We start from the raw sequence: 26,073 nt of genomic DNA, 5'->3' as shown, positions 1-26,073 counted from the left end.
TGACTGGGATCCGCTGCTGCAGATGTTGGGGTCGAGCTGGAAGCCATCCCCTCCGCCGCTGGCGACCTGAGGTAAACCAACATGGTGCCTGAGGCCGAAAGGAGCTCCCTGGAGGAATAAATGAGGCCTGGGGCAGGAGGGGAGGACGCTGGCGCCGTAGTTGCTGGACGGGGACGAGCGCCCAAGCGTGGGTAACATGGCGGGTGGATGGGAGTGCAGAGGGGACAGACCCAACGTCTGAGGTGGATGGAGGCCTGGGAGGCCCAGCAGGAGGCCGGGGGTGCCCAGCCCCGGTGGGTTTTGGCGGGAGGAGGCCTGACGGGCGCTGAGGGGGCTCTTGTGGCGCGCAGCGGGGCTGTGTCCGCCTCAGCGCTGGGGCCCCGCCGGGGCAGCCGATACCGCCGGCACCCTAAACCCGTGAGGGGGCTCAGGGCTTCGGGGAGCGACCCCTGCGGGGGTTACGCGGGGTGAGGCGGCGGCGCGGCCCCGGGCGGGGCCCTGCGGCACCTGAGGCGCGGCCAATCCCCGGCGGGGCGCGGGCGGTTCCTGCCCGCCCCGGGGCGCCCGGAGCGCGGCGGCGGTTGGGGGGGAGCCGCGTCCCGGCGGCGCTGCGCCCTGCCCGGCCCGGCCCCGCTCCATGGAGGCGGCCAACGGGGCCCTGCCCCAGGGCGCGGCGGGGGAATCCCGCGGCAGCGCGGCCGCCCCGTCGGCCAAGGATAAGAAGGAGGTGAAGGTGGTGATCGTGGGGGACGGCGGCTGCGGGAAGACGTCGCTGCTGATGGTGTACGCGCAGGGCGCCTTCCCCGAGGTGAGGCCCGGGGCGCGAAGGGGCTGCGGAGCGGCCGGCGGAGCCGCCGGGGCCGCCCGTCCCTGTTCGAGCCGCTTCTCCCTTCGCAGGAGTACGCGCCGTCTGTCTTCGAGAAGTACACAACCAGCGTGACGGTGGGCAAGAAGGAGGTCACCCTCAATTTGTACGATACCGCAGGTAAGTGGGGGGGGGTTTCTTTTCTTTTCTTTTTTTCCCACACACTTTCCGTTTTCCCCGTCGCAAAAGTGCGAGAGGCGGCTCCTGTGTGAGCGGCCGGGGTCTGAGCCCAAACCCGGCCCTGGGTAATCTTCGTAATCTCAGAGAAGTGAGCAGAAACTGCTTTTACCGGTGTAAAGTGCTGCTCCTGTGGACGTGCCCGTATTTCTGCTCCAGCAGCTTTTGCTGTGTCAAACCAGGCTGATATTCGATGACTGTGAAGCTGGACGTATTTTCAAGCTGCTTTTCTACTAGCAGACTTTTAGTGGAATATCACAGTTAGGGCCGCTGGAGATTAAAGTACAAACAAAACAACCGTTACCTGTTGGATGCGCAAAAAAAAAAAAAGTCACTTGTCTACTGGCAGTTGTAGCCATGGTCTGTTCATCATCTTAACAACCTAGTTTATTAAGAAAAATCACATCAAATAGCAAACATATCTGAAGGTATTAAAACCCAGTTCCCAGATGCAAAGCATAATACAATCAACCAGGAAAATATTTTAATCTCCTGCCATGTGTGATCAAATAGCGAAGGAGAAAAAGGCTGGTTTATGTTCAAAATTAAAAGGCTGTAGCAGTAAAATGTATTTGAAAATGCTGATAGTTTGTTTGGGTTCATTTCAGGAACTTGTGAAGTGGTTTGTGTTCAACTTCATTCAAAGCTCCTGGACTCTCTTATCCAGCTGCGTTCCTAAATGAACCCTGAAGTTGACACACGCTCCATTTCAGCTCTTTGTAAATCATCTGTTTCAGTTCAAGTCTGTGGAGATGTTCCAAATTTACACCAAGACAAATAAGAACCAAATGCAGCCCATATTAATTTTTAATAGAAGTAAAATGCACTTCTTGCATACTGCGCATGATGCCTGAATAGTTAGTTTTAAAGGTTTTTAATCTAAAAATAAATTTTATCACTAATCTTTACCGCAGTATAGTAAGGTCCTGCACACCCAATTTGCCAATATATCTTCTTGTGTCAATGTTACTGTTCTTGAATCCAGTGATTTGGATAGTGTAGCTTCTACTGAATGGCAAGGCTTTTGTGTTTAAGGCTTAAAAGAGAACAGCTGAAATCGAGTGTGAAAGAGGGATTTCCTTAATACAGTGTGTTGGCACAAAGAACTTGCCACAGTGAACTTGTCGAGTTTTTATGTTTGTTCACTATCAGTGTGGAATTTTCGCCTGTCATACAGTTGCTGGCTCATTTAAAATAAAGCTGCAGCTTCCAGCGTTTGCCTTTGGAGTCTCTTCCAGGCTTTAAGGAACATGGGCTGGCTCCAGAAACAGCAATAAGTACAGCAAGTTCAGTATTGCAGCATTAAACTCTTGCAACCCTGACATAAGTGCCCAGCGCCTTGCGTCACGCCGGGAGTTCTGTGCAAGACCTACAGCCACCAGCTGCCTGGAAAATCCTCGGTGAACTCTGGGCTGGAGGCTTATCTTACCCCGTTGCCTTGTTCAGGCATGTAGCTAGCAAAAAAGTGTCTGCTCTTCTACATATAATTCTCAGACCTGTCCCTTTGAAGAACAAAGTGGGATGTATTTTGTGTCTCATAAGATACTTTGGGAAGAGGGGGTACCATTGTTGCCTCATTGGCAGAGCTCTTTGCCCTGAAAGAGCAATTGCTCTCCATCTCTCATCTGGAAACCCTGAAACCTGACATGTTTCACCTCCCAAAACATGGTTGTAGCCACCAGGCTACAAGTTGCTGTAGGCTAGTGACACTTGTCTCCTCCCTTCCTGTTGAATGTCTTCTGCTTTGCATGAGACACACCAAGATTATCAGGTGCAAAGAAAGGGGGGACATTGCCACTTGGTTAAGGCATTTGCTTGGGTGGGAGAAGGACTTGAGTTTTGGTTTTCAAAGCTGCTTACATAGCTTTATGTTACAGATCTGCATCCAACTCTAATTCAAGCAGCTCTTCATCTTCCTTCTGAAGCTGGAAGTTATGCTGGAGGAAGAGCTCACTTAAGCACACATTTTAATCCCATCCTGGTTTTAATAATACAAAACTGATGCGGAGTTCCTTAAGCGTCAGACTAGGAGCAAGAGTTGTATCCTGTCCTCTAAGTTCACATATTGCTGTAAGATAAGAGGAAGGGGAGTGTCCAGTTCAGGAGACAAGAGCTCCTGTCCCTCTGTCCTGTGGATGCAGCCTAGGAGATACAGTTTTGGAATCGGTGTTTCACTATGTTGACTTGCTTCTGTCGGATCATGCAGCAGCAGCTCGTTAAATTGCTCCCTCAGCTGGGTGATGATGCTCTGGGGCGGGTGTACAGCAGCAATTGCAGCTTAAAGAGGAGTCTAAACATACAAGTTATTACTGGAAGTACAGTGGTTTAACAGTGCAGCTTGTTGGCCATATTTTATGAATCATCTTCTGGCTTACTCAACTGCTCGAGTTGGTCTTGCTCTTCTCTCAAATCCTAAAACAGCTTTATGCTTGTGTTTTGCTTCTTAATCTGAAAGGTTCCCAGATCACTCAGGTTATCATAAAATCATTTAAATGGGATCAAAAGGATGTAAAGCCATTCCTGAGGTGAAGGGCTTCAGGTAAGTGCCATGTAGGGGAGGAGAAGGCAAAGCTGTTCTAAAAAGTCTCACTGGATCTTCATGATGCGCCCATTGCAGACAGGACTTCGATATTTTTAGGATCTTGCAAAGAGCAACACTAAATAGAGCTGCACGTACGTCAGCATCATGGGAAGGTAAAGGACAGGTTCAGCTCCATGGGCTGTTTAAAGTCAGAAGGATTCTTTGTATTGTCCAGTCCTGTGCAGCTGGAGACTTTGAGCTTGTCCTACTTACTGAAGGAGAAGGACACAGCCTAAGAATCAAATATTCCAAGCTACAAGTTAATGAGTTAGTCTAAAATACACTAGAATAACCATTTTTGTGAGACTTTTGTACCATGCAACTCTATCTTCCTCATCGGAGACACCTCTTGCTGCTGCAGGAAGTTGGAGGGATACATACGCAATGTGTAAAGCCTTTGTAATAGCACTTGTCTCATCTGCAAACAGGCTTTGCAGCTGCTTATTCAGTCAAAAATTTGCATTTCTTGCTGTGCTCGATAGAGGCAAAGGCATTGAGAGGTAAATTAATTTTTTACACATCGAGGGAGAAGTGTTGATGCTTTAGCTGCAGTTCAGACACAAGGTTCAATTTCTGATCCCGTTGGGTTCAGGACTTTCTCAGAGCAAAGAAAAGCGCTTTGCTGGGCTGGGGAGGAAGCGATGCCTCGTCACTGTGGCTGCTCGCTCTGACCCGCAGGAAGCACGCATGAAGCCTCCAGCGGGGTTTTAGGGTCTGTAATGACAGATGCACGCCAGTCTGAGGCCTGAAGAGAAATTTTAAAAGCCAGTATGTGCAAGAGTAATTTTTCATAACTTTGAAAGGAAAGGCGTGCCTGAGGAAGACAAAAAACCCCCAACTTTTTAATTTAAGTGTGCCCCCCCACCCCCAAGTGTCGTCTTCTACTGGTTTTATTCCTGCCAAAAATGTCTGTTTCCCAAAATTATTTTTTAAACTGAGTAGTGAAAAAACATATCTAGCAAGCTAATAACCATGGTATTCCCACTGAGCCTTCAGAGTAACAAATCAAGGAGAACTGGGTGCATTTCTGTGTGCCTGTGAGGGATCACCATCGCCTGCTTCCATGCCAACCCCAAACCACGAGCGCGGAGCATTACAGATGACACGCGGACATACGTAGGAAGCGGTCGGCTGATCTGGACCGGTGGCAGGATATTACATCCTTCCGTACGCACTGGCGCTTGGTGGCGCTGGACGGCGCTGCTGCACGGTAGGACAGCTAGTATTGGTAGACTCTGAGGCTGGCAAGTCTTAATTTTATCATTTACCTTTCTTTTATGAATGCCAGCGGGTGCTGAGCTCCTTTATGGACTGAGCGACGCACCAGCTGGCACTTCTTCAGTGGTAAATTGGCGAAGGAAGAGCAGACAGGCAAACGTGCACATGAGACCAAGCTCTGTGGTTTCACGTCTTCCTCCGTTCACCCATCACCCGAGGTCTCGCTCCACTGTAGGACCCGACTGCAGTGACATGGGTTGCACAGCGCATCACAGAGGCATGCAGGAGTGCCATCTTTGCAGAGAGTTAGCACATTTCAGGTGAATTCAGCTGCACTGAGTATTTTCTTTAAAAAAAATGGAGTCTCCAATACTACAGTGAATCGAGGAAGGCAGAGGAGAGTCACAGATGTGCTCACACACAGGCACGTATTTGACCAGTTCTTCCACAGAATGCTTTTTGTTAATTGGGGAAACAAAACAGCCACCAGTGCTCGAGGAAGCACACTGAGGGCTTTGCATATATGTTCAGTTACTGCTTAGGTTCAGCCCTGTTCCTTCATTTTAAAACTCTTCTACACTAGAGGAAGTTAGGAGAAAAAAAAAAAGTTTGGCACCTGATGTGTTTAATACATTTAGAGGATTATCTCAGCAACAAAATGGTAAATCGGTTGCAAACAAGTAGATGGATTTGGGACAATAAGAAGGGCTAAGCAGTACAGTCTTTGCTCTGAATGTTTATAAAACACGCATAATTTTGTCAATTGTCTATTATTTCTGGATTAAACCTTGAGGGATCAATCCTTCTTTGTTCTGCACCTTGCCCACGGAACCTGCTGCTCCTGCAGGAGCTCAAATACAGAGTGCTCCAAACCTAAGCCTCCTGTTTTACAAACATCTCAGGCAAACTGATGGGCTGTGTGTACGTCGTGGATCATGGGAAGGAACGGCACTCCCAGTTCTCGTTCTGGAAATGTGGTGCATCACAGAGACGTACCTGATTACAGGGGTGGCATTGAGGTGGCAAATTGATCTTCTACAGGCTGCGCAAATCACGGTTTCTTCTTTATTAAGTCTCTGAAAAAATTCACATTAAAAAGATAGGGTTTTTTTCCTGAGCTGCCAACTGTATCTGGTAATTACTGTTTTCTTGAACTTAGCTTCTCAAAGCAAGACACCTTCAGCCCCCAACATGGTTATAATTGCTAAGTTACATGTACAGCGAGAAGGGTACAGGTCTGAAGCAAATTAGCTTCCTCTTGTCAGATCACATGCTAGAATATCCCTTATCAGAAGTATGACAAATCTCTTGCTTTTCCAAAATTCAGCAGCATCCCCAAGATCTACTGTGTAGTCCTGCCTCAAAGACTAGTTAAGCCTGGCTCATACTGCAGCACGTCTTGTAAAATCACGCGTGTACTGGTACAGTGAGCAGCGGCGCTAAAGGCACCATGTGCTAATCGCTGCTTCCTCGCAGCTCACGGGGCTGGGAAGAGCAAGTTTGCCACTAAGATTTTAACTTCAGCATTCACGTCCAGCAAACACGGTGTTTTCCCTCCCCACAGCATCGCGCGTGCAAATGTATTGGGGAGGATGGAGCCACTGCCAAATTGCAAATGTTTTAATCGATAACTGTCAAATTCCTCTTGCCGATTTTGTTTGCGAGCAGCGACTTGGCAATGGGCAATTAGAACTGCTTTGAAGTACTTAGCAGTTGGACAAAGCAGGCTTTTTATTAAAACTAGCTGAGGACATATTTTGTATTCTAAAGCATCAGTTTTGTCAGTGAAGAGGAATCTCCTGCATTTAAGGGAAGGAATTTTACAACCATGGAAGACTTTCAGTCTGTGCAACTATAGTACCATTGTTCTTGATCTCGAGTATTTATCTTCATGTATTCCCATCATATTGCTTGTTAAGGACAGAGATTTCTTTTATCCAAAAGATTCTCTGTGTTTCAGGGCAGGAGGACTACGATCGGCTACGACCACTTTCTTACCAGAACACAAACGTCGTGTTAATTTGTTACGATGTCATGAACCCCACCAGCTTTCATAACGTAGCAGCTAAGGTAAGAGCTTTCATAATTGCTTCAACCTTTTAAATGAATTACGTACACCTGACGTATGACGAGATGTCAGATTAAACAAGACGATGCTTTTAGTGTGTGTACCCTGGGCATGTGGATGCAGCGATCACAGACCTCGGACCTCACCTCCCCACGGTTCCAGAACTGGGGTTGACTCTGCAGCACACGAAAAAGATCACAAACCAGTGGTGAAATCGCTGCTTTATCTGTAGCAATGTCACACAACCAGCATGTTTAACTAGAGAGGAGAGATGTCAGCAACCACTGGTCTGTACTGGGATTTCTGTAATGCTCCAGAGCAGAAGTTAGCATTCTTGTACATAGCACCAGCAAAACAAAGCAAGACTTGGTCCAAATTCTGCTCTTAGATACTTCAGAGGAGCTCTTCAGAATTTAAACGGAGGTTAAATAAGCATTTTGGCATAGCAACTAATGCCACCTATGTTTTTATAAAGCTCCTGACTTCAAATAGGACTCATAAATGTTTCTGTAATATAAGTTGTGCACATAATAAATGATTGTTCTATTCCTTGGCTTTGTTCTTTTGATTTCAGACAAAAAGAAAAAAAAAAGTAAAACTTTAACACTTCTGTTTTTCTACCATCAGTGGTATCCTGAAGTGAATCACTTCTGCCACGGTGTCCCCGTCGTACTGATCGGCTGCAAGACAGATCTTCGCAAAGACAAAGAGCTGTTGCGCAAGCTCAGGGCTTCTAAGCAGGAACCCATTACTTACAGCCAGGTAACTACAAGTGCATTTCAAGCAGTCTTCTCTTTGCAAGAGATAAAGCACACTTATTTCAATGGCATCATTGCTCACAAGTGCAATCACAGATACTCCAAAATCAGGTGATCAGAGTGTCCGGATAAAGAAATTATTGACAGCACTAAAAGGGGTTTCTGTAAGTCCTTTTTGGAAGTGGCCAAATCCCCACCCATTTCTAGTACCAAAGTGAAGAGAAATTTGAAGAGCTTTTTGCATATCTTGGGGTGTCTGAAAGGAAACTACTAGCTACACCTTCTGGGCTCATTACATCTCACTCTTGTGTCCTTTCCTGGTTACAGATTTGTAAGCCTTGTCAAGTTTGTCAAACTCCCTTCATAATTTTTATTAGGATATGTTTCTCCCATCACTGGTACTTTGATCAGGACTGTGAGAAAGCCTGGAGATGCTAGGATACACATTACAGGATTAAAAATACTGACTGTTCTGGAAAAAATGTGTTTGCAAACCCTATTTAAAAATACATCCTTTCAAGGGCAATAGCCAAAACATCTGCAAGGCTTCTCTAACATAAGAGACTTCTCTTTGAAGTCTCTGTCTTAAAAAAAAAAATCTACATTATCAAATGTTTTCAATTTAAGTATTACAAGCAGTGAGATTTAAATCCAGTGTTACAAGACAGGTGTAGCTGTCCTTGGTCCAGGAGGAGCAGTGGTGGAACAGTTTGTCCCATGTCACACAAGACCTTTCTGCTCTGGTCTCCCACCTTTTTTTTTTTTTTTTTTAATTACAAAGCCATCCTTATCCTCTCATCTCAGAGCAAGAACAGCAGCTTTTGAACTGTTTGAGACACAAGTCTGAGGAACAAGGTTAAATGCACTAAGACCTTGAACGAATCACCCTTTTCTAAAGAGCACAAAAAGAAACTGCAGCTGCATCACCACTAAACCCTGCTGGGACTTTTAGCTTGAGAAGTCCATCCTGTTGCTTTGTGAACGGCTGCAGGTTGTCCCTCATTTGCATTAATGAGGTTCAGGGGGAGCAACTATTTCTGGCCAGTCTGCTGAGGCCTCATGCAATTAAATTCCAGGGCCCACAAGATGTACGGACTTTGTCTCCTGTGTGCGCCTTCCCACTTGGTTATTCACCCCTTACATATACGCTACCTCAGTCTTTTACAGCTGGTGGCATCTTGAGTCACGCGACATGATGCCTCCAATGCCAGGCACAGAGGAGCTGAACAGTATCTGCCAGCACTGCAGCTTGCAAACAACTGGAAGGAGACAAACTTCAGTTAAATGTGCTGAAGAAAAATCCTCCTATAGAGAAGCCTGAGTGCTCAAGTGACCCCACTCGCAGGGTTTATAATGAATAAATGCAGAATTTGTGAGCTGTGGATTGCAGACCTGGCATTCACACTCCAGGGCTCACAAGCGTTCAAAACCAGGGGCTGACTCTGCAATGCCAATAAAAGGATCACAAGCGAAGTAAGAAATTGCTGTGTTTTGTCTGTGGTGGTTTTGCACAGCCAGGATTGCATGCAAATGTTTTAGAGCCTAGTCTGTTCCCATTGCATGCGTTTGGGTGAGGCTGAGAAACACAGACACCTCTTTGTGTACATGAGGTTTAAGATGCTCCAAAGCAAAAGCTGAGGTTCCTGCATGTGCGCGAGCAAGACGTTGGTCCAGATTCTGCTTTTGCATGTGACATTCAGTACTAAAGGTGACATCACATAATAGTCAAGGTCAGGTCTGAAAAAAATAGCCCTATCTACACATCTTATCCTCACTTGAGTATCTATCTCAGCATTTCTTTTAAACAAATTTAATACTGAGACTATTGTTACTCTATCAGCAGTCTGCATCTTAGAGTCTCTAGTGCACTGAACTGCTAGGCCAGGCATAAAGGAAAAACACCCAGTTTATTTAACAGTGCCTCAGTTTATTACCAATGCCATTTTAGCATTATACTCAGAGGCAGCTTCTTTGTTCCTGACCTCACGATACACAGATGTACAATTCCCTTCCTTCCCATCTCACCTTCCTTCTCTCATCCATTGGGTTTTACAGCTTTTCTTACCTTTTTTTTCTTTCCAGGGTGAAGTAGCTGGTCAGCAGATTAATGCACAAGTTTACCTGGAGTGCTCAGCAAAATGTCGTGAAAACATTGAAAATGTTTTTAAAGAAGCAACAACCATTGCACTGAACGCCATGAAAAAAGCCAAGCGCCAAAAGAAACGGAAAGTGTGCTCAGTGTTATGAACTGGACTCCACGAGAGCAAAGCAATTCAGATTCCAAACCAGTATTAAAGACCGTTCCTTCATAACATGTTTGTATTCCTAGAATAATTTTTATTTTCAGATTTTTGTACTTTTGTTGCACTGCTCTCACGGTTTTCAAAGCTTTTTATCAGGGTGAACCAATGCTGCATGCCTTTGTCCATCTGCCTTTTGCTCCTAACTGCAAACAACCACCAGTCAGCTCTTGGACTCGCTATTTAAATGGTAACAGTGACTACTACTGTATGACTTAATTAGTGGTGTGGGTTTTTTCCTCTGCAAAATAATTGTGCCATGTTATAGCTACCATTTACTGTCTTTTTCAAGCAGAAAAGCTACATCTTCTAGAAGAAGTGACATTAGAGCAGCTTATCAGGCACCTTTGAAGAGAGAGAAATAAAGTTCTACCTTAATTAGCGTACTTGGTGGCAGCAGTAGGAGTTCACCTCAAGCTGCTCCCAGAGTGTGCAGACAGAGCATCCACTACAGCTCCTGCACGCTGGGCCGGGCTTTGCAGAGCTGCCCCTTTAGAGCTCTCCTTGCAGGCCTGCTGCTGTCACAGAAAGCGGGATTTATCGATGGAAATACATCGGTTGCTCCAATTCAGAAATGAAATACGGAAAATACTCAGTTCACAGCACTCAAAGTGAAATGCACTGCAAGCAGCTACTATATGTAACATAAAGTCAGTTTTACAATAAACTTAGATAGCTTATTTAATACAGATGGAAACACTCGTGCATGCCAAGGGAAATACCTAACTCACGTTCATTACTGATGAAATAATCTCTACTGTTATAATTTATATGTTATAATGAAGCTGCCAGTTGTCTGTTTAAGGATGGAGGATTCTCCCACTGCACGACTGCATACACGTGCCTTGATCTCCTGGCTCTTTTGCACGTTCTCATGCAGTGAGACCTCCAACTTCAGGAGCAATCACTAGTTTGTAGCCACCATAAACCAAACCCTGGCAGGGAAGGAGGTTTCTGCAGTGCAGGTGTTGCTGGAGCTTTCTTTCTCTAGGAGGCAAACTACAGCCCATCCTAAGGGAGAATACACGGGACTTGTGTAATGGTACCAAGACACAACCTTTTGCCAAAAAGTTTAGGTGATGCATGCCCAGAGTCGTATTAGACACACATGACCAGGTGGTGAAAAACTCTTGCTTTGGACTGAGCCATCATTATTATTTTACATGTAGGGTAATGAGAATTTGATCATTGATTTTTTTTCCCCCCTCCTACATTCTTTTGATTCAATTAAGGTTTGTGTATCATACAAGCTTAAAATGGAAAATTAAAAAAAAAAAAAAAAAACACACAAACAAGTTTGTGCACATCTTTGACTATAGAAAAAAATTGAATTGTGCAGCCTTTTCTCCACAAGAAGACACCTGTCAGTAAAACACGCAGAACCACACATCACAAAACCAAAACATCAATGCACAGGAAGTTACCGTGTTTACCCTCAGCTGCAAAGCAGGAATCTTTCTTTTTTAATCTGAGTTTCTCACACTGCAGAACTCAAGTTACTCACCAGCGCAGAGCTCCCCATCCCGGTGAACCGGGTCCACTGGTCCAATCCAGGTTCCAGCATCTCTCTCAAAATAAAACAATGTACATTTCGTAAGCAGAGAGCTCAAAGGATGAAAACCCAACCTCACAGGCTGTGCAGAAGTCAAAAGTTAACACAGCAAGATACAGCCCAGCTAGTGTAAAAGTTGCTCAAAATATGCAAATTGCAATTTATTGTTCATGCCCACAGGACAGCGACGCTGTAAAGGTAATTTTGCCAGCCTCACAGCAACAGAAGAACTGATGAAACCATTTCAAGTCCGTAGTGCATATATTTCTTCATAAGCACATTTACTGGGAGAAGGGCATCGTTTTCAGCTCATGTTCTGCCAAAGCATGTGCCCAATTTGGGCTTGTGCAAGCTCACAGGAAGCCTTGGCCGATGGGAAAGACGCCGCATAATGCAGCTCACAGTGGTGCCTGAGGTACAGATGTTCCAGCACCCAAAACAAGCTTATTTGAATAAGCTGAAGTTCAAGCAGCACGAGGCCTTAAGCAGGATGGGAGTTGGGATTTGTCCTCTGCCATCCTCCTGAATGAGCGTTCAAGATTCTCCTATTTATCGATGCAAGCGCAGCATCTGAAGAAAGTATTTACTATTCCTGCTGAGTCTGCCCTCCCCTTTCCTGAACAGCACTGGGAGCGAAACCCACTGAAAACAGAAAAGCACAACTGCACTTATTGTCACTGCTCAAGGCCATTTTAAGGAAAAACGGCATCTCAAAAAACCAACCTGAAGGGTAGTGTGTTTGGTACTAGCAAGGGACAGAAGCAGATGCGTATTGAATGGTTTATTTTGGGTCTTTTCCAGGCCTGGACAGATGACCTGGTCTCCCTAGAAGACGGGCAGCAGAGTTCCCTGCCTTTTCACAGCTGGTTTTGCTTGCTTGATTTTGTTTCCAAAAGAAGATTTCTCTTCTTAAAATAGCTTTTTTAAAGTGTATATAGCAGCAGTATGGTACAAAGATGGGCTTTTTTTTTTTCCACACTACACACAGGTTAGTATTGCCACTGAAAATATGTCTAAGCAAATGCCTTTAAAAAACAGCATTCAGTCTGTATTACTGACCAACCTGGAGTGTTCGTGAACCTCCGCAAGTCCAGTACCCAGAATTTAAATAATAAAACTGGAAAGTGTTAAATATCATTCCAGAATTGGAATTACAGTAGATCCCACGTTCTCCCAATGCTGGCACTTTGCTGGGCAGACGCATGCTGCTCTATATACAGGGGGAAAAAAAAAAAAGCAAACACACTTTGTATTAAATATACGTAAACAGCAGGACTGCAGAGCCATGCTTGCGTAATACTGAGTCTGTGCTGGCAGAGTCCGTATCCTTTGCCAAAACGGGGACGGACAAGTCCCTGCGAGCCCGTCCACGGCTCGGCTGGGGCCTGGAGCGGGATCTGTCCCAAAGCCCGCGCCGGGGAGGGGGGCTCACAGCTTCTTCGTTTTGTCTTTGTTCTTCTGGAATTTAGTGTGCACCACTTTGAGAGTCGTGAGGAAGTTCCCGAGGAAGAGCAGCAAAAACGTGAATGCCAACACGAAAACCTGAGAGGGGAGAAGGAGGAGAAAAAGAAAAGGTGAGAGGTGGGGGGTGTTGCTTGTGCCACGGTTAAGTGAAATCTGGTGGGGCTTGGTTGGCAAATCCAGGGATCTGTTAACACGTGAGGAGAGATCGGAGCCAAATACGCATCCACACATCCAGCTGTGTGGGCTAACAGGAAGGATATTCTTATCATGATCATTTAAGTAGCATTTACTACTTTTCAATATTACAACATGGATTATACTCAACATTGCTGGACTCTACCAGGCAGTAAAATCAAACCATTAAGTCCAATCGAACGGATTAACATTGTGCTACAAACACTTTCAACAACCAGCAGTGGCCCAGGTGTGGGGGAATGACCCATCTCTGTGTTCCTCCCATTAAGCCAGTGAACAAAGTGAGTGCACCAGCTACAGCAAGATCTGACCAACATAAGGACCATCAGGTTATCTGCACCACCGCACATGTGATGTGGTCCGATCTGGATCTACAGGAGCAGTTGTACACCTGGAAAACTGACAGACATGTTTGATGGGTGAACAGCAACTAAGAAAAAAGTGGAAGGATCCCTAAAAGTGGGGCAATAAAGGGGATAGTATATTTTCAAGTGAACCAGTGCCATTGTTTTTTTGCATCATATTTTTGTATGTGTAACCCATGTGTGGTCACTCGTGGGTGCAAGTTTCCCCACCTATTTTGAGTTCTCTTGTACATTGTGAGATATTTAGATGGGGTCAGATGCCCAAATATCTTTAAGAACGTAACCAAGCACCCCCTCTCCCCCTGCCCCGTGCGTTTTCTGAACAGAACCAACACCCACCTGCCATTCTTTGCACTCCTTATGCCTCGACAACCCGAAAAGTGTGATTGCATTATACAGCTGCCAGAACTAAAAATAATTTAAAAAAAATAAAAAGAGCTATTTCATTACTGGCAAACTTAGAAATATTTGCCACTGGTGCGTGTGATCCAAAGCACCTTTTTATGGTGCTGCAACAGCCACAGAGGGAGGAGTGGGATCACCCAACTTACGTGCCCAAAGAACAAGAAGGGGAGGAGAAACGTCAGCCCTCGCCACATCCAGGACTGAAATCCTTCTGGAAAAGGTTCACAGAAGAGGCAGCAAGTGAGCACAGAAGCGCCAGGGCCGGAGCTGCAGCCCATCCCACCCAGACCACCCCAAGGGCTATTCCCATCCCGCTCCGCAATAACCAACCCATTTAACACACAGACTTCCGAAGGCGTGGTAATGGGAGGGGGACGAAGATGAGGATGAAACCTCCATCTTAACCCTCCCAAAAGCTGAGAGCGATCAGAGGACTGAGGAGGGGGATCAAGCCCGTGCCGCTGCCTCAGGACGCGGCAGCAGGGCGGGGGCGGCAGCTCCGCACCTCGCCCCATCGCTGCAGCCGAAACCTGGGCAAAGATCCACACGGAAGGTATCGCGGAAAACCTCACCGACTGTAAGGTCCAAGTGGTTTCTCTCCCCCAAAGCACGGAGTCTATAGAGGCAGCCCCTTTGATAATAATACTGTAGGAATTGAACACAACCTGGAGAAGAAGAGAGAGAACATCATTGCATTAGCTATTCAGAAGCATGATAAATGTAACAAACTACTTTAATAACGTTTAATCCAACGGCATTGCATTATTATCTACATTTGTATGCTATCTTTACATTTTTAGAGTTTAATTCTCCCGTGTTTACCCAGCAGAAGTGTTTTCTTCTAAGCTTGTATGATACAAAACTATTTTATCCGGTGAAGTAGCAATGTAAGAGATACTCACTCTGAAATATTGAAAATGCTAAAAATTGACTGCGAAACATTTGGTACATGAGTCCATCTGGCCTGAAAGCAAAACACAAAGGAGGTCCATTTGTTTGATAAAAAGCATATGACACAGCGCCCGGCCCCTTCCCCGCTGAGCCGGATCCCATTAGCGAGCGAAGCGAGCAGCTGGTACCCAGCCCGCTGCCCCCATCGGGAGCCCAGAGAGCATCCTACGCCGCATGTCACCACTCAGATTGATTAGGTTTTCCCTCTCAAGTCTGTATAAATGCTGCCCCTCTTTTTCGTTTGCTTTTTGCAGTTTTCCCCAGGCAGCAATCAAAGCCGTTCGGCAGCGCCTGCACCAGGAGCCCAAGTGTGGAGCAGGGGGTGCTTGGGTTCCTTATCCTAAGGGTAAGGAGGACAGACAGAGGACAGGGGACCTTCTGCTCCAGCCTCTATGTCACCCCCTTACACATTCAGGAGTAGAAACATTTGTTCGTGTTTTTTTGTTTGTTTTGGTTTTGGGGGGTTTTTAAAATTAATTATTAACTAATCAGTTCATGCCAAAGTTGAGATGGGTTATGCGGGGGCCACACGTGGGGCGCATCATTGCGTTCTTTGACCAATGCCACCACCCATTGGAAGGTAACTTGCATTTTTGGCTTTACACTCTGGAATCTGGGTCCAGTAAAGGCACCAAACAGATTCGTTTTGTGGTGTCCTCCCTCTAAAGCAAAGTGCTATTTGTTTGCTTGGTTAAACAGAGACAGAAATCAGGAGACTTGCAGAGATTTTGCTACTATCAGCACAACTACAGCTTAGGGTTCTGCTTTTTTTCTTCTTCTTTTTTTTTTTTTAATCAGCAATGTAAATATAAACTTGCAGTGTTGTATTTATCATTGAAAACATGTGCAACATCAGACAAACATTATGTCTGACATTCCACCATGTGCCTGTGTGGCCACAGCTTCATGGTCACACTGGATTTAAATAGATGATGCAAACAGCGTGAAACGGGCTGGAAGCACCTCGAGCAGGCGAGATCAGACTCACCACGTTAACATCACTCCAGACAGGAACGTGGAGACGTAGTGATGAGACACCCACCAGCCTTTGATCCTGAACAGAAAAAAACGCGGCAGTTAGACGAGAAACATGGGGTTTAGCATCACAAGATCTGGCTTTACAGACAAAAAATGATCCTGACTTGGGAGAAGGGGAAGGACAGGGAACAAAATAGCCCAGCTCAAGCAAAAGGGGTGTGTGGAGCACTGTCCTGGCAATACAGCTTAGCGGGGGCAGGAATCCACAGCTGCTGACGGGGGGCTCAGGACCAGGACACATCTCGTGTGTTCCCACCAGCTCCCAGCACAGCAAGCAGCAGCAGTTCCCACAGCACAAGGTACCGCGGTGACTAATGACGCACAAGGTTCAGCCCACACACCCTTTTATTTTTCCGTGCCATGCAAATAAGTGACATTTCTAAGTCCTTCCTATGAGGTGGCTGTTTCTTTCAGACCCGAATGCTGCAGAAAGCTCAGAAAAATCGCAGCAAAGTGAGCACACGCTGTAGCGAGGCAGAATTAAGAAGGGAAGAGCCCAGGGATAGCACTGATTTGGAAACTACGCCAACACAATGGGTTAATTTGGGGCATTTCCAACCAAAGTTGTGTGACCTCTAAGACAAGACAGCACCCGAGTCACTGTGACCAACTTTACATCCCCGTGTTTTGTCGCTGGGGACAGCCGTGCTTGCAGAAGCAACGGCTTCATCCCTGCTGCCCGCACCAGCGCTGGGAACCGTGTCCTCCAGCAGCTCCCAGAAATCAGCCCTTTTTTACATCATTAGATTAGCTGATCATTAGATATTGCCACTTAATTAGGACCACGCTGACTCCAGCCACTAACGCCGGTGCTGGTCCACCCCTGCACAAGCACCATGACAAGGGAGCCGGCAAATTCTCCGTGCAGCGTTCAGAGCAAGAATGTGTGTGGGAAGCTGGGCTAACGGGATGCTGGCTCCTCAAAAGGTGGCAAAGGCGACGAGTTAGAGCCCAATTAATTAATGCAACAGGGAGCTGCAAACATTGCAGCAGCCACAAACCAACGCACGTGGGAAGAGACGCGGCGATTGCTGCAGTTTCCCTGCGCCAGCCTGTCTGGGTGATGAAAACTGGGGACACGCAGCCATCAGGTTATTGCTAAAATCCAACACCAGACTCCAGGTTCGGTTACACAAATGCACACTCAAGCAACTTCCCAACCCAGACCCAAGGGAGATACTCCAGGAACGACTCACCAGCAGGACCTCCCCACTCCGCTAAGGGTGCCGTAAAGAATTGAGGGACTGCAGTGAGGATCACCTTCCAGTTAACTTCTCCCAGGTGTCACTTGTGTTCCCAGTTCTCTCTACAATTATCTCCCAACCGCCAGCTTTCCCTCAACATGACCGTAATTTAGTCAAAAGCTTCAGGACACACAGCAGCGACCTGCAGGGTGGCCACACTAACCACAGGGTGTAGAGCTGGTACCTCGGCTTGGTCCTTCCACCAAAACCACACTTTTACACCCCAGACCACATCTACAACTAACCCACGGCTACCAAAACCAAAACCATCCAATGCTTTGGACCCAGAACTTATGGAAGTTTAGGAACTGCATCTTCTCCTCCCTCCTCAAACCTCAGGTGGCCACATCTGCCCTTGGAAATGACCAGGGAGGGAGATGGAGACCACAGATCGCGCAGAGGCATCAGGGTCTCGGATTTGCTGGGTTTCAGTGCCAAATGGAGTTCACTTTTGTTTCTTGTTTTGGTTTTAAGGGCATTTCACGCTTTAAATAGCTTTTGCAGTGACACGGTACCTGGAGCCATTGCTAATGAGAATGCTTTCCCGTATCGTCAGCGTGCAGTAATACCACACTAACAGAAAGTTAAACACTTCATCTGTCACCCTGGTACATAGAAAAAACACAAAACACAGAAAAAGAAATCCTGTTAATTATAGAGACACATTCAGAAAAATCCCTGTTTTTCCTCCCTCCCCTTGGGTGAACGGAAACCTGCCCGGTGAGGCCATGGACACCAAGCCAGGCGGCAGCATCTCCAGCCCACAGGCGGAACCGCACGCGGAGCGGCACGGCCGAGCCCCTTCCCCTGCAGTGCCCCGTGACACGACGCTGCAGAGCGTGAGCTGATCAGCAGGTACGCAGAGATGGCATTAAATCCCTCTGAAGGAGAGAAAGCACCATGGAAGCAGCGGATGATCCAATTTAGAGAGGCGTGTCCAGGCTAATTCAATGAGGAGATTCCTTGAGATCTATACAAATCCAATCAACTAAAAGAGCAGAAGAGCACAACACTCTGGGGCTAAAAAAAAATTATGTTTTTATTCCGTCATTTGCAAAGCCCTGAAGCCAAGGGGATTTGGGGGCAGCCTCTGTATACAGCAGCATCATCCTTCAATATGATCCTGCGTTCACCCAGACCCGCACAGACCTCAGGGGAAGTGCCCGGCTCCACCACCTTCATGTTTTTCAAGCAAAACTGAATAGTGGAAGCTTGTTGGTGCTCAGACGCTTTATCACAAGCTAGAGATAACGTTTCAGGTCTGACCATTTCATACAAACCCTCTTGTTGCCTTTGCAACCCCAGAGCCACAGTGCGGGGCAGGTCCCTGCCTGGGACACCCCACAATCAACTGCTTGTTCCCAAGCACGGCATGACGCCAGAAAAATGACAGATCAGGAAACACGGTGTTGGGCTTCTCAGAGTTACAAGAGACTTCAAAGAAAGTTAAACAAGGAAAAGCAAGTAGCAAAAATACAGGTGCTGCTGGTGTGAAGAACAGGTGCAGAAGCTGTCCTGCTGGGGAAGCACAACTGCTCAAAGCCTAAACGTCTCACAGCAGGAGGGAAAACACAGGCTTACCTGTAGTGGAGAAAAAACCTGCAGGCGATGGCCCCGAGTAACAAGATTATTGTCAGATAAAGCTTGAACTTCTCATATTCATCCTTGTAGGCAAACCTGGAAGGAAACAGCCACCCAGTGGGAAGTGTCACGCCTCATACAGATGCTAAAGGGTGTTTTATTGGAACATTGCTTCAGTTTTTTTCAAACCCGGTATAAATCTACACGCCAAGGCCAGAGAGAGGTTTTGCTTGAAGCATTTAGAGAAGCAGCAGACAGGTGAAAGGCAGAGTTTCACCTACAGGGTCCATCTGGGCTGCAGGGCCATCACACCGCAAGGCAGCTCAACGGTTAAGTCCACGAAAGCTGGTTTCCAGCTGGCACGATAAAGTTAAAAAAAAAAAAATCTACATTTTCTGGAGCCCTGTATGCCCAGAAATCACACCACCATTTTGCATTCAAAAAAAACCCAAAAAACCAAAACCAAACACCTTACAATTAAGGCAACAGGTTGGGCTTAAAAGCAAATGATGGACAGAATCTATCGGAGCTCACGAGGCGTTTGCTTGGTCCCGTGTCACGGTCTGACGCCCACCCTCGACATTCCATCTTCATCAGATCCACGAGAAAACCATTCCCGCCCCTGGACTTCAGCCCATATCCACAGCTGGCCCCAGAGAACCCCAAAATCACACGCGCAGAAGCGCTCACTTACTTTGCTTGGTTACTCAGGAGAGTTACATTCACATTTCCCAGCACCAGGTTTAAGTACAAGCTGGAAGACAAAAAACCGAGAGCAGACCCACAAAAGTCTGTGTTATTGGAACACCACAGGATGACACGAATCAGAGCTGGACAGACCAACGCATCTGCCAAAACCACGTTTGCTGTAGGTTTTTAATTAGGGCAAACTGGAGAGATAGACTACAGCAAAGGATTTAAACGACTAGATTTAAAAAACTGGTCGGCATTTCCAAGAAGTTAAGAGAAAAGGTTTATTTTCACGGTCCCTTTTCTGTGCTACAGTCTAAGGGCAAGATGCGTAGCGTGCACTGTCCGAAAGCAAAAATAACAGGGAGAAATTGGAAGAAAAGTTTCTGACAGAAACTTCCAAGGGGCTGCAGCATCACACAGCCCTTGACAACCGAAAATAATCTGTCCTACCAACCCCACTTGGAGTAAAGTATAAAATTTAAGTTGGTTGGAAGCGCTATTTTAAAAAAAAAAAATAAATAAAATTCCTGTGCTGATTTAGTCTTTAAAAAATCAGCACAGGAAAACATCAGTGTGAAACAGCGAATTGCACAATCTCTCACCAGTGCAGGGTTACTTTTATTTTAACAAGAAAATCGGCACTGCCTACAAGCAGTACATTTACATACACTTCCAGCTAACGAATTCTGTGTACAACTGACACAGCAGCTCAGCAAGAGGTTTATGACGAAACCAGTTCTACATGCATTTGTTCGACATTCAACACTATCCTTTGAGAACACCACTGCTGTGAGCACTTCAAGAAAATCAGCTTTCCTGGAGCGCGTGTGCCTGCCCGGTGAAGCACGTACCCGTTCTTCTTCGGCAAGTAGGCTTCCATGTCAAAAAAGGCATTTTGCCTCTCCTTGATCTGGGCGCTGAGCTCCTGAATGAGAGCAAACTCTTCAGGACTCGCTCTGGGCTTGCACCTGCAAGAACAACAAACCAAGATATTCCTGCTCGTGTTTTTACCTTTTTATTGAAAGGAAAATAACGCTATCACAAAGCGCGTGCCGTTAGAAAAGCATGAGTCGATGACATTCTGCACTTTACTCCTGTATTTTTGCCGTATCGTTTGGCTTACCATGATTTTATTTCACTGCCTGGTTTATCCCATTGTAGGTTATTTCAACCAGCTGATTTATAGATCAGCTTCTCTTTTCACCTCAGCTCCGCGACAGGATTCCATACTTCTTCCCTAGCAGAGCATTTAGGGAATATTATGCTTTTTTGTATGAATTCCTCCCGCTTTGGGAACTTTGTGCAGTTTCAGGCACTGCCCTTGCAGAGGCTGCAGCTCTTCAGGCACGAAGTGTTTCAGGATACACCACCACACACAGATGATGATTTACCAAACCGTGGTTTTACCAATTAACGTAAAACAGAGCAGAGCACAGCGGCGTTAGCAACCCGTGGTGGTGCAGGTGGTGTTTTCAGACCTGCACACAAGGAATTTAACCCGTGGCTCCCGGGGATCAGTTCCCTCCTGTAAACCAAACCAGGAGCAAGTTACACCTTCAGGTTCAAGGATTGATGCTGCTCTTCCAATGCAGCTTACGGAGCAAAGCTCTGCTCAGCAAGCAGAACACATGGACCAAAAGCTGTTCGGTTCTGCAGCGTACGGGACCTGCTGCAAGGATGCAGAGCCGCCCAGGCTCCCTCCAGGACCTTCTTTGTTGGCAGGACTCCATCTCTCATGGCGTTACAAACATTTTATCTGGCTGTGACAAAGTGACGTGACTCAAGAATAATACGGAGCAAAATTACCACTGTGGCACAGACTATGTATTAAAATGCTAAAAATCCAAATATTTCAGCTGTTTGGGAAGGAGAAACGTCCCATCCCCACGTCCTCCACCCTCCGGGTCTCCCGTTACCGTTGCAGGCTGTGCTTCAGCTCCCTCAGCGTCTTCTTCTGCCGCTGTATGGACGTGCTGCAGGCCGTCTGCAAGCTGGTGACTTCCTCCAGTTTCTGCCTGTAAACTTTGTGCGTTTCCTGCAGGAGAAGAGAAGATGATGGGTATGAAGAGCTCTTCTAGGTTACATATTGCATTTGGTCCTCACCTCAGAAGTGAGCAAGCAAAACCCTGGTTTTTGGGAGTCAACGAGGACCCCTGCAAACAACCAAGGAAAGGGCGACATCAAACCAGCACCGATCCAACACGGCTTAAACACATTAATGAAGCTCCTGCAAAACAAAGAGCATCCTCTGCACCCATCTCATTTCCTCTTTCTAACAAGCTTTCCCACTCGAGAGCTCCTGACAGACAAAGACACAAAGGAAAATAAAATCCATAAATTTTAAGATATACAATAACTTGGAAAACAACGTTTGCAGAGAGTGCCACGCAGAGAAGTCGCGGGTTAAATAGATATTTGCACAGCTGCTTTATCTACCTGCACATCAACGACCACAGAAAGCTACCACCAGTTTTCCTAGAGCATAAACATGGTGGTAAAACCATACAAAACAAATCTTTGCTCTCTTCCTCGTTAGGACCTGGTTGGTAGTTGTGCATTATTTACAAGAGCAACACAAAACAAACTCTGGTATCCAATTTTAAAACCTTAATAACCAAAACGAAACATGTCCAGGCACTGCGGCTCTCACCATTTCAGGACTGGTTTGGCTTTGCTTAGTACGAGCAGGACTTTGGGGCTCCCTGGATTGCACAGTAACTTGTTCTGTTTCTCTAGATGTCACGCTACAGCGTCTTTTAAAAGGGCGTTCAAAGGGTGTAAGAAGCTCTTCACCAAAAGAGTGTTTATTGGAAACACAAACAAGCGAGTTGAGAGCCGGTAAATTCTACTGCTAGCCAAAAACATCAGGATAATGATTTCAAAATGACACTGGTATTCAGAAGAACATAATATTGCTAGTTGTGAAGTTACTTATTCACAGAGAGAAGCGATTGCTTGCAAAGGGGACTCGCTGGGTCAGCGCTGCCTTTACATTAACACGTATATCCCACGGGCCAGATACCTGCCTGGAGGGTCGGGTCTGGCCGCAGCTCAGCTCTCTCCACACATAGGAAACTACACGTGTGAAAAAACAAAGTACCTGCGCACGAGGGAGAGGAGCGGTTTGGACGCCCAGGCACGAGACGTCAGGGCTGCCTCTGCACCCATGTTTACAAATTTCACAGCACTGGGGCCACAACCACCTAGTTTGCAATTGGAAATGGTGCTGCCAGGTTTGCCCGCAGACAAAGGGCAGGCGATGGTCCAGCGCGGCAGCCCCACGCTGCAACGGCTCCGTGTTTTCTGTAGGTACCTTGGGGTCTGTTTTCCGTTGCACTCACAACAGCCCTGCTTGCAGTCAGCACTCATTCATTTGCAGGACTGGAACTACGTTCATGCGGAGCCCTCACAGGGCTTTTTCCGAATAAAAGTCTGGTTTACATGTTCATATGAAGGGTTTAAATTACTAAGCTGTCGCAGGGCAACTTGCATTTTCCCATGTTCTTGCCCCAAAACTGTAGTGTCCTGCAATGCCAAGCTCTTTCTCAGGCTGCTGTTCCACAGGTGAGGCCCTGCCCTGGCAACCTGACCTATAAAACCCCACAGATGTAGCTGCTTAGAATTGCTCTGCAAACCTGGATGTCCCCTGACCCCATCTCACAGCTGGTCCCCACGGCCCCGAGGGATGCTCAGTGCTGCTGCGCAGCAGCATCAGCCCCTTTGAAGCCCCTCAGATCAGAGCTCCTCAAATACGAGCGTAGCCCCAAGTGGCACCAGCCACCTGGCACGTCAGGGGAAAGAGCTACGACCAGAGTCCAAGGTTCTCCTCTGCAGGAGGAGGACACAGCCCCTGACCCAGAACCTACAACGCAACTACCAGAAACTCTGCTTGTGAGCCCTGAAGCTCTCAGATAATGGACGTTATCCCAACTTTTCACCTCTACAGTTGCCCCACTGGGCAACGATACCTCGTGCCACCAGCACCTAGAAGCATTTCTACTTTCCTTTTACACATGGGGAAACTGAGGCAGGGATAAGTCATGGACATTTTGCTGCGGTTTAGGTCAGACTTCAGCATCTTACCCTGCAAGAAGGCCAGTCAGTGCGTGCAGAATTCACTGCAAACAAGTGATCAACAGAACCACACCAGCTGGTGATCCCCCCCAAGCACACCCACCACCTTTCCTTCTGTTAACAAGCCCACAACCTGAACTGACTTTTAATTAAGACAACAAGCTAAATTTGGAAATCACACCTTTTTTTTTCTTGCAGTGCACATTCTGTTTAAAAGAGTTGCTAACGGCCACACAGAGCGAGAACAGCCGGTTGTGTTTTAAAACCAGCTAGAAGATTTAAAGCATGCATGCAGGCGCAGCATTGCTGACATACAGGGAAGGTTTTCTGGAGATAAAACCATTTCCAGAAGCAGCTCTCAGCCCCTGCTCCAAGGTCTTTCTGCCCCTCACCGTGCTTCTGCAAGGCAGACAAACAGCACTGGAGTCCCTCATATCGCACCTCAGGAAATTAAACTCTGGCCAGGTGCTGCTTGCAGCACAGGCATCACCTGCACCGCTCCTTGTGCCGTGCTACGGGTGCGGGAAAACGCCTGGTCCCCCTTTTCCACCCCGGCTCCAGCAGTGGGGACCAGGGCACCGTGTCACCTCGGGCGCCCCATCAGACACACCCGGGGCACGGCCGCGCTTTGCTCTGGGGATGTCGCATGTGCACGCAACACCTGCCCGCGGCTCCCCGGGCACAGCGCTGTTTCTGGGGGTGCTGTGCCAGGCTGCGCACCCATGCACAGCTGTGCTCCGTGCGTGCACCCCGGGCCTGCAGCAAAGGCGCCGTGCACGCGTGGCCCTGCCGGGCACGACCCACCCGGGGCCTCCTCTGGGCGCAGCGAGGAGGGGGTGAGCCTTCCCGCACCCCTGGAAGCTCCTCGCTGAGGCTGCCCCAGGGAAAGCGCCTCCCGGGGAAGCGCTCAGCGCTGGGGAACCCCGGCGGTACCGACCTCGCTCTCGCAGAGCCCCCTCCCAGCCTGCGGCAGCGCGCCCCGGCGCGCTGCCGCAGGCTGGGAGGGGGCTCTGCGAGAGCGGCGCGGGCACCCGCACAAGCAAAACCGGGGAAGGCAACGGATGCAAAGCCGGGCGAGTCCCCGGTGATGCCGCGCCGCACAGCTCCCCGCCTCACCTGCAGCTGCCGGAACTCCTCCTCCAGCTCCCGCCACTCGCCGCGGCACCGCTCCGGCTGCAGCCTCATGGCGCGGGGGCCGCACCGGGCGGCGCGAACTGGGGCCGGCGGCGCGAGCCCGACAACCGGGGCGGGGGGGGTGGAGGCACGTGCGCCCCTGACGTCATAGCGCGGGGGCGCGCCTCGTCCCGCCCCCCCCCCCCCATGAGGAGCGGCCGCGTCTCCGCCGCGCCCCCCCCCCCATCTATGAGCCGGCACCCCGGGGGGTTCTATCGCCTCCCTCCGGGTGCTTAGTGCTGCGGCAGAGCCTGAGCTGGGCTGGGGAGGGAGATAAACCCCGCCCCGTGTGGCGCTGGCGGGGCTGCAGTGCCGCGGGGACCGTCCCCTCGCCGCGCACCGGGGCTGCCGGGGCGCAGCTGGCCGTGAATGGCAGAAACAGAAAACGAGCGGACGTATTCCTGCTCCTTTTTATTGTTGGAATAATAACAACCCGCTGGGCGGCAGGACTGGCGAGCGGGGCGCGGGGTCTGGTGGCCCCCGGGCTGTGCGGGGCGGTGGCCCCGGGCTGCGCGGTGGCCCCAGGTTGTGCGGTGCGGTGGCCCCGGGCTGTGCGGTGCGGTGGCCCCCGGGCTGTGCGGTGGCCCCGGGCTGTGCGGTGCGGTGGCCCCGGGCTGTGCGGTGCAGTCACCCCGGGCTGTGCGGTGCAGTCACCCCGGGCCTGCGGCGGGAGCTGAGGTGAGCGTCACAGCACACGGGGTGGGTGTGACGCAAAAGTACAGGAGGGAGTGAAGGCAGATTAAAAACGAGTGCAGCGCTGGCTTCCTACAAAGAGTATCTGTAGGATGCCGTTTCCTCGGATTTGGCACAACCAACCAAAAACATTTGGTGTATAGACACCCCTCAGTGTGCATACTGTCCCTCCGCCTTTTCTAGGTCTGTTATACCTGTTCGCTTCATTCCCTTTTTCTATGTTCTTGTCACACGTGTGTGGGTGGACACCTGAAATGCAGTCAGTGACCTGCTGCCCGTGCGCTCGGTTTCCAAAGAAACCTGCTCAGAACCCGCCGTGGTTGGGGATTTCTCCTGATTTAACAGCCACCAACCACAGGGACATCGCAATGACCCTTCGGATCCTGCAGTGAGGTCCACGGTTGTCCAGCGATCAAACATAGATGTTGTGGCAGACCTTGGTAATCTTGAAGTAGAATAATAAACTAATAGTATAAATGTCAGAGGGGTTTGTTATGTTATTACATTTCCCCCTGATTCTGGTATTTATCCACAACCCCATGTAACAGGACCTTATGTTACAGGAAGGCTGCAGGATTGTGGATTACAGAAAAAGAACCGCACCTGGGACCACAGCTTTAATTCTGCGCTGGATGTTTGCTGAAACTTTCTGGTTCACCACAAGGTTAGAGTACTCTC

The 26,073-nt window shown here is 48.2% G+C and overlaps 2 protein-coding genes across 4 annotated transcripts; one reads left to right on the top strand and one right to left on the bottom strand.

Annotated features, from left to right (window-relative positions):
* Window positions 1–637: 637 nt before the first annotated feature.
* On the top strand, window positions 638–9,914 carry RHOF (ras homolog family member F, filopodia associated). Its single transcript, XM_065646183.1, has 5 exons — window positions 638–808; window positions 898–985; window positions 6,802–6,911; window positions 7,537–7,671; window positions 9,750–9,914. Exons 1-5 carry the CDS (start codon window positions 638–640, stop codon window positions 9,912–9,914), a joined length of 669 nt encoding a protein of 222 aa, XP_065502255.1.
* Window positions 9,915–12,947: 3,033 nt separating this feature from the next.
* TMEM120B (transmembrane protein 120B) lies at window positions 12,948–24,714 on the bottom strand. Of its 3 annotated transcripts, none has more exons than XM_065646592.1 (12): window positions 24,646–24,714; window positions 21,372–21,490; window positions 20,307–20,423; window positions 19,457–19,516; window positions 18,763–18,858; window positions 17,697–17,786; window positions 15,888–15,953; window positions 14,851–14,912; window positions 14,521–14,613; window positions 14,095–14,159; window positions 13,883–13,951; window positions 12,948–13,061 (listed from the first exon to the last, which is right to left on the bottom strand). In XM_065646592.1, the coding sequence occupies exons 1-12, from the start codon at window positions 24,712–24,714 to the stop codon at window positions 12,948–12,950; spliced, it is 1,020 nt and encodes a 339-aa protein (XP_065502664.1). The 3 variants fall into 3 exon arrangements, with proteins under 3 accessions (XP_065502664.1, XP_065502665.1, XP_065502666.1); XM_065646593.1 differs by having other exon boundaries at window positions 14,095–14,156; XM_065646594.1 differs by having other exon boundaries at window positions 12,985–13,061; window positions 13,879–13,951.
* Between the last annotated feature and the right edge of the window lie 1,359 nt (window positions 24,715–26,073).

This window comes from Caloenas nicobarica, chromosome 16, assembly GCF_036013445.1.
Source record: "Caloenas nicobarica isolate bCalNic1 chromosome 16, bCalNic1.hap1, whole genome shotgun sequence".
Taxonomy (NCBI): Eukaryota; Metazoa; Chordata; class Aves; order Columbiformes; family Columbidae; genus Caloenas; species Caloenas nicobarica.
This window is presented reverse-complemented; position numbering and strand designations above follow the sequence as displayed.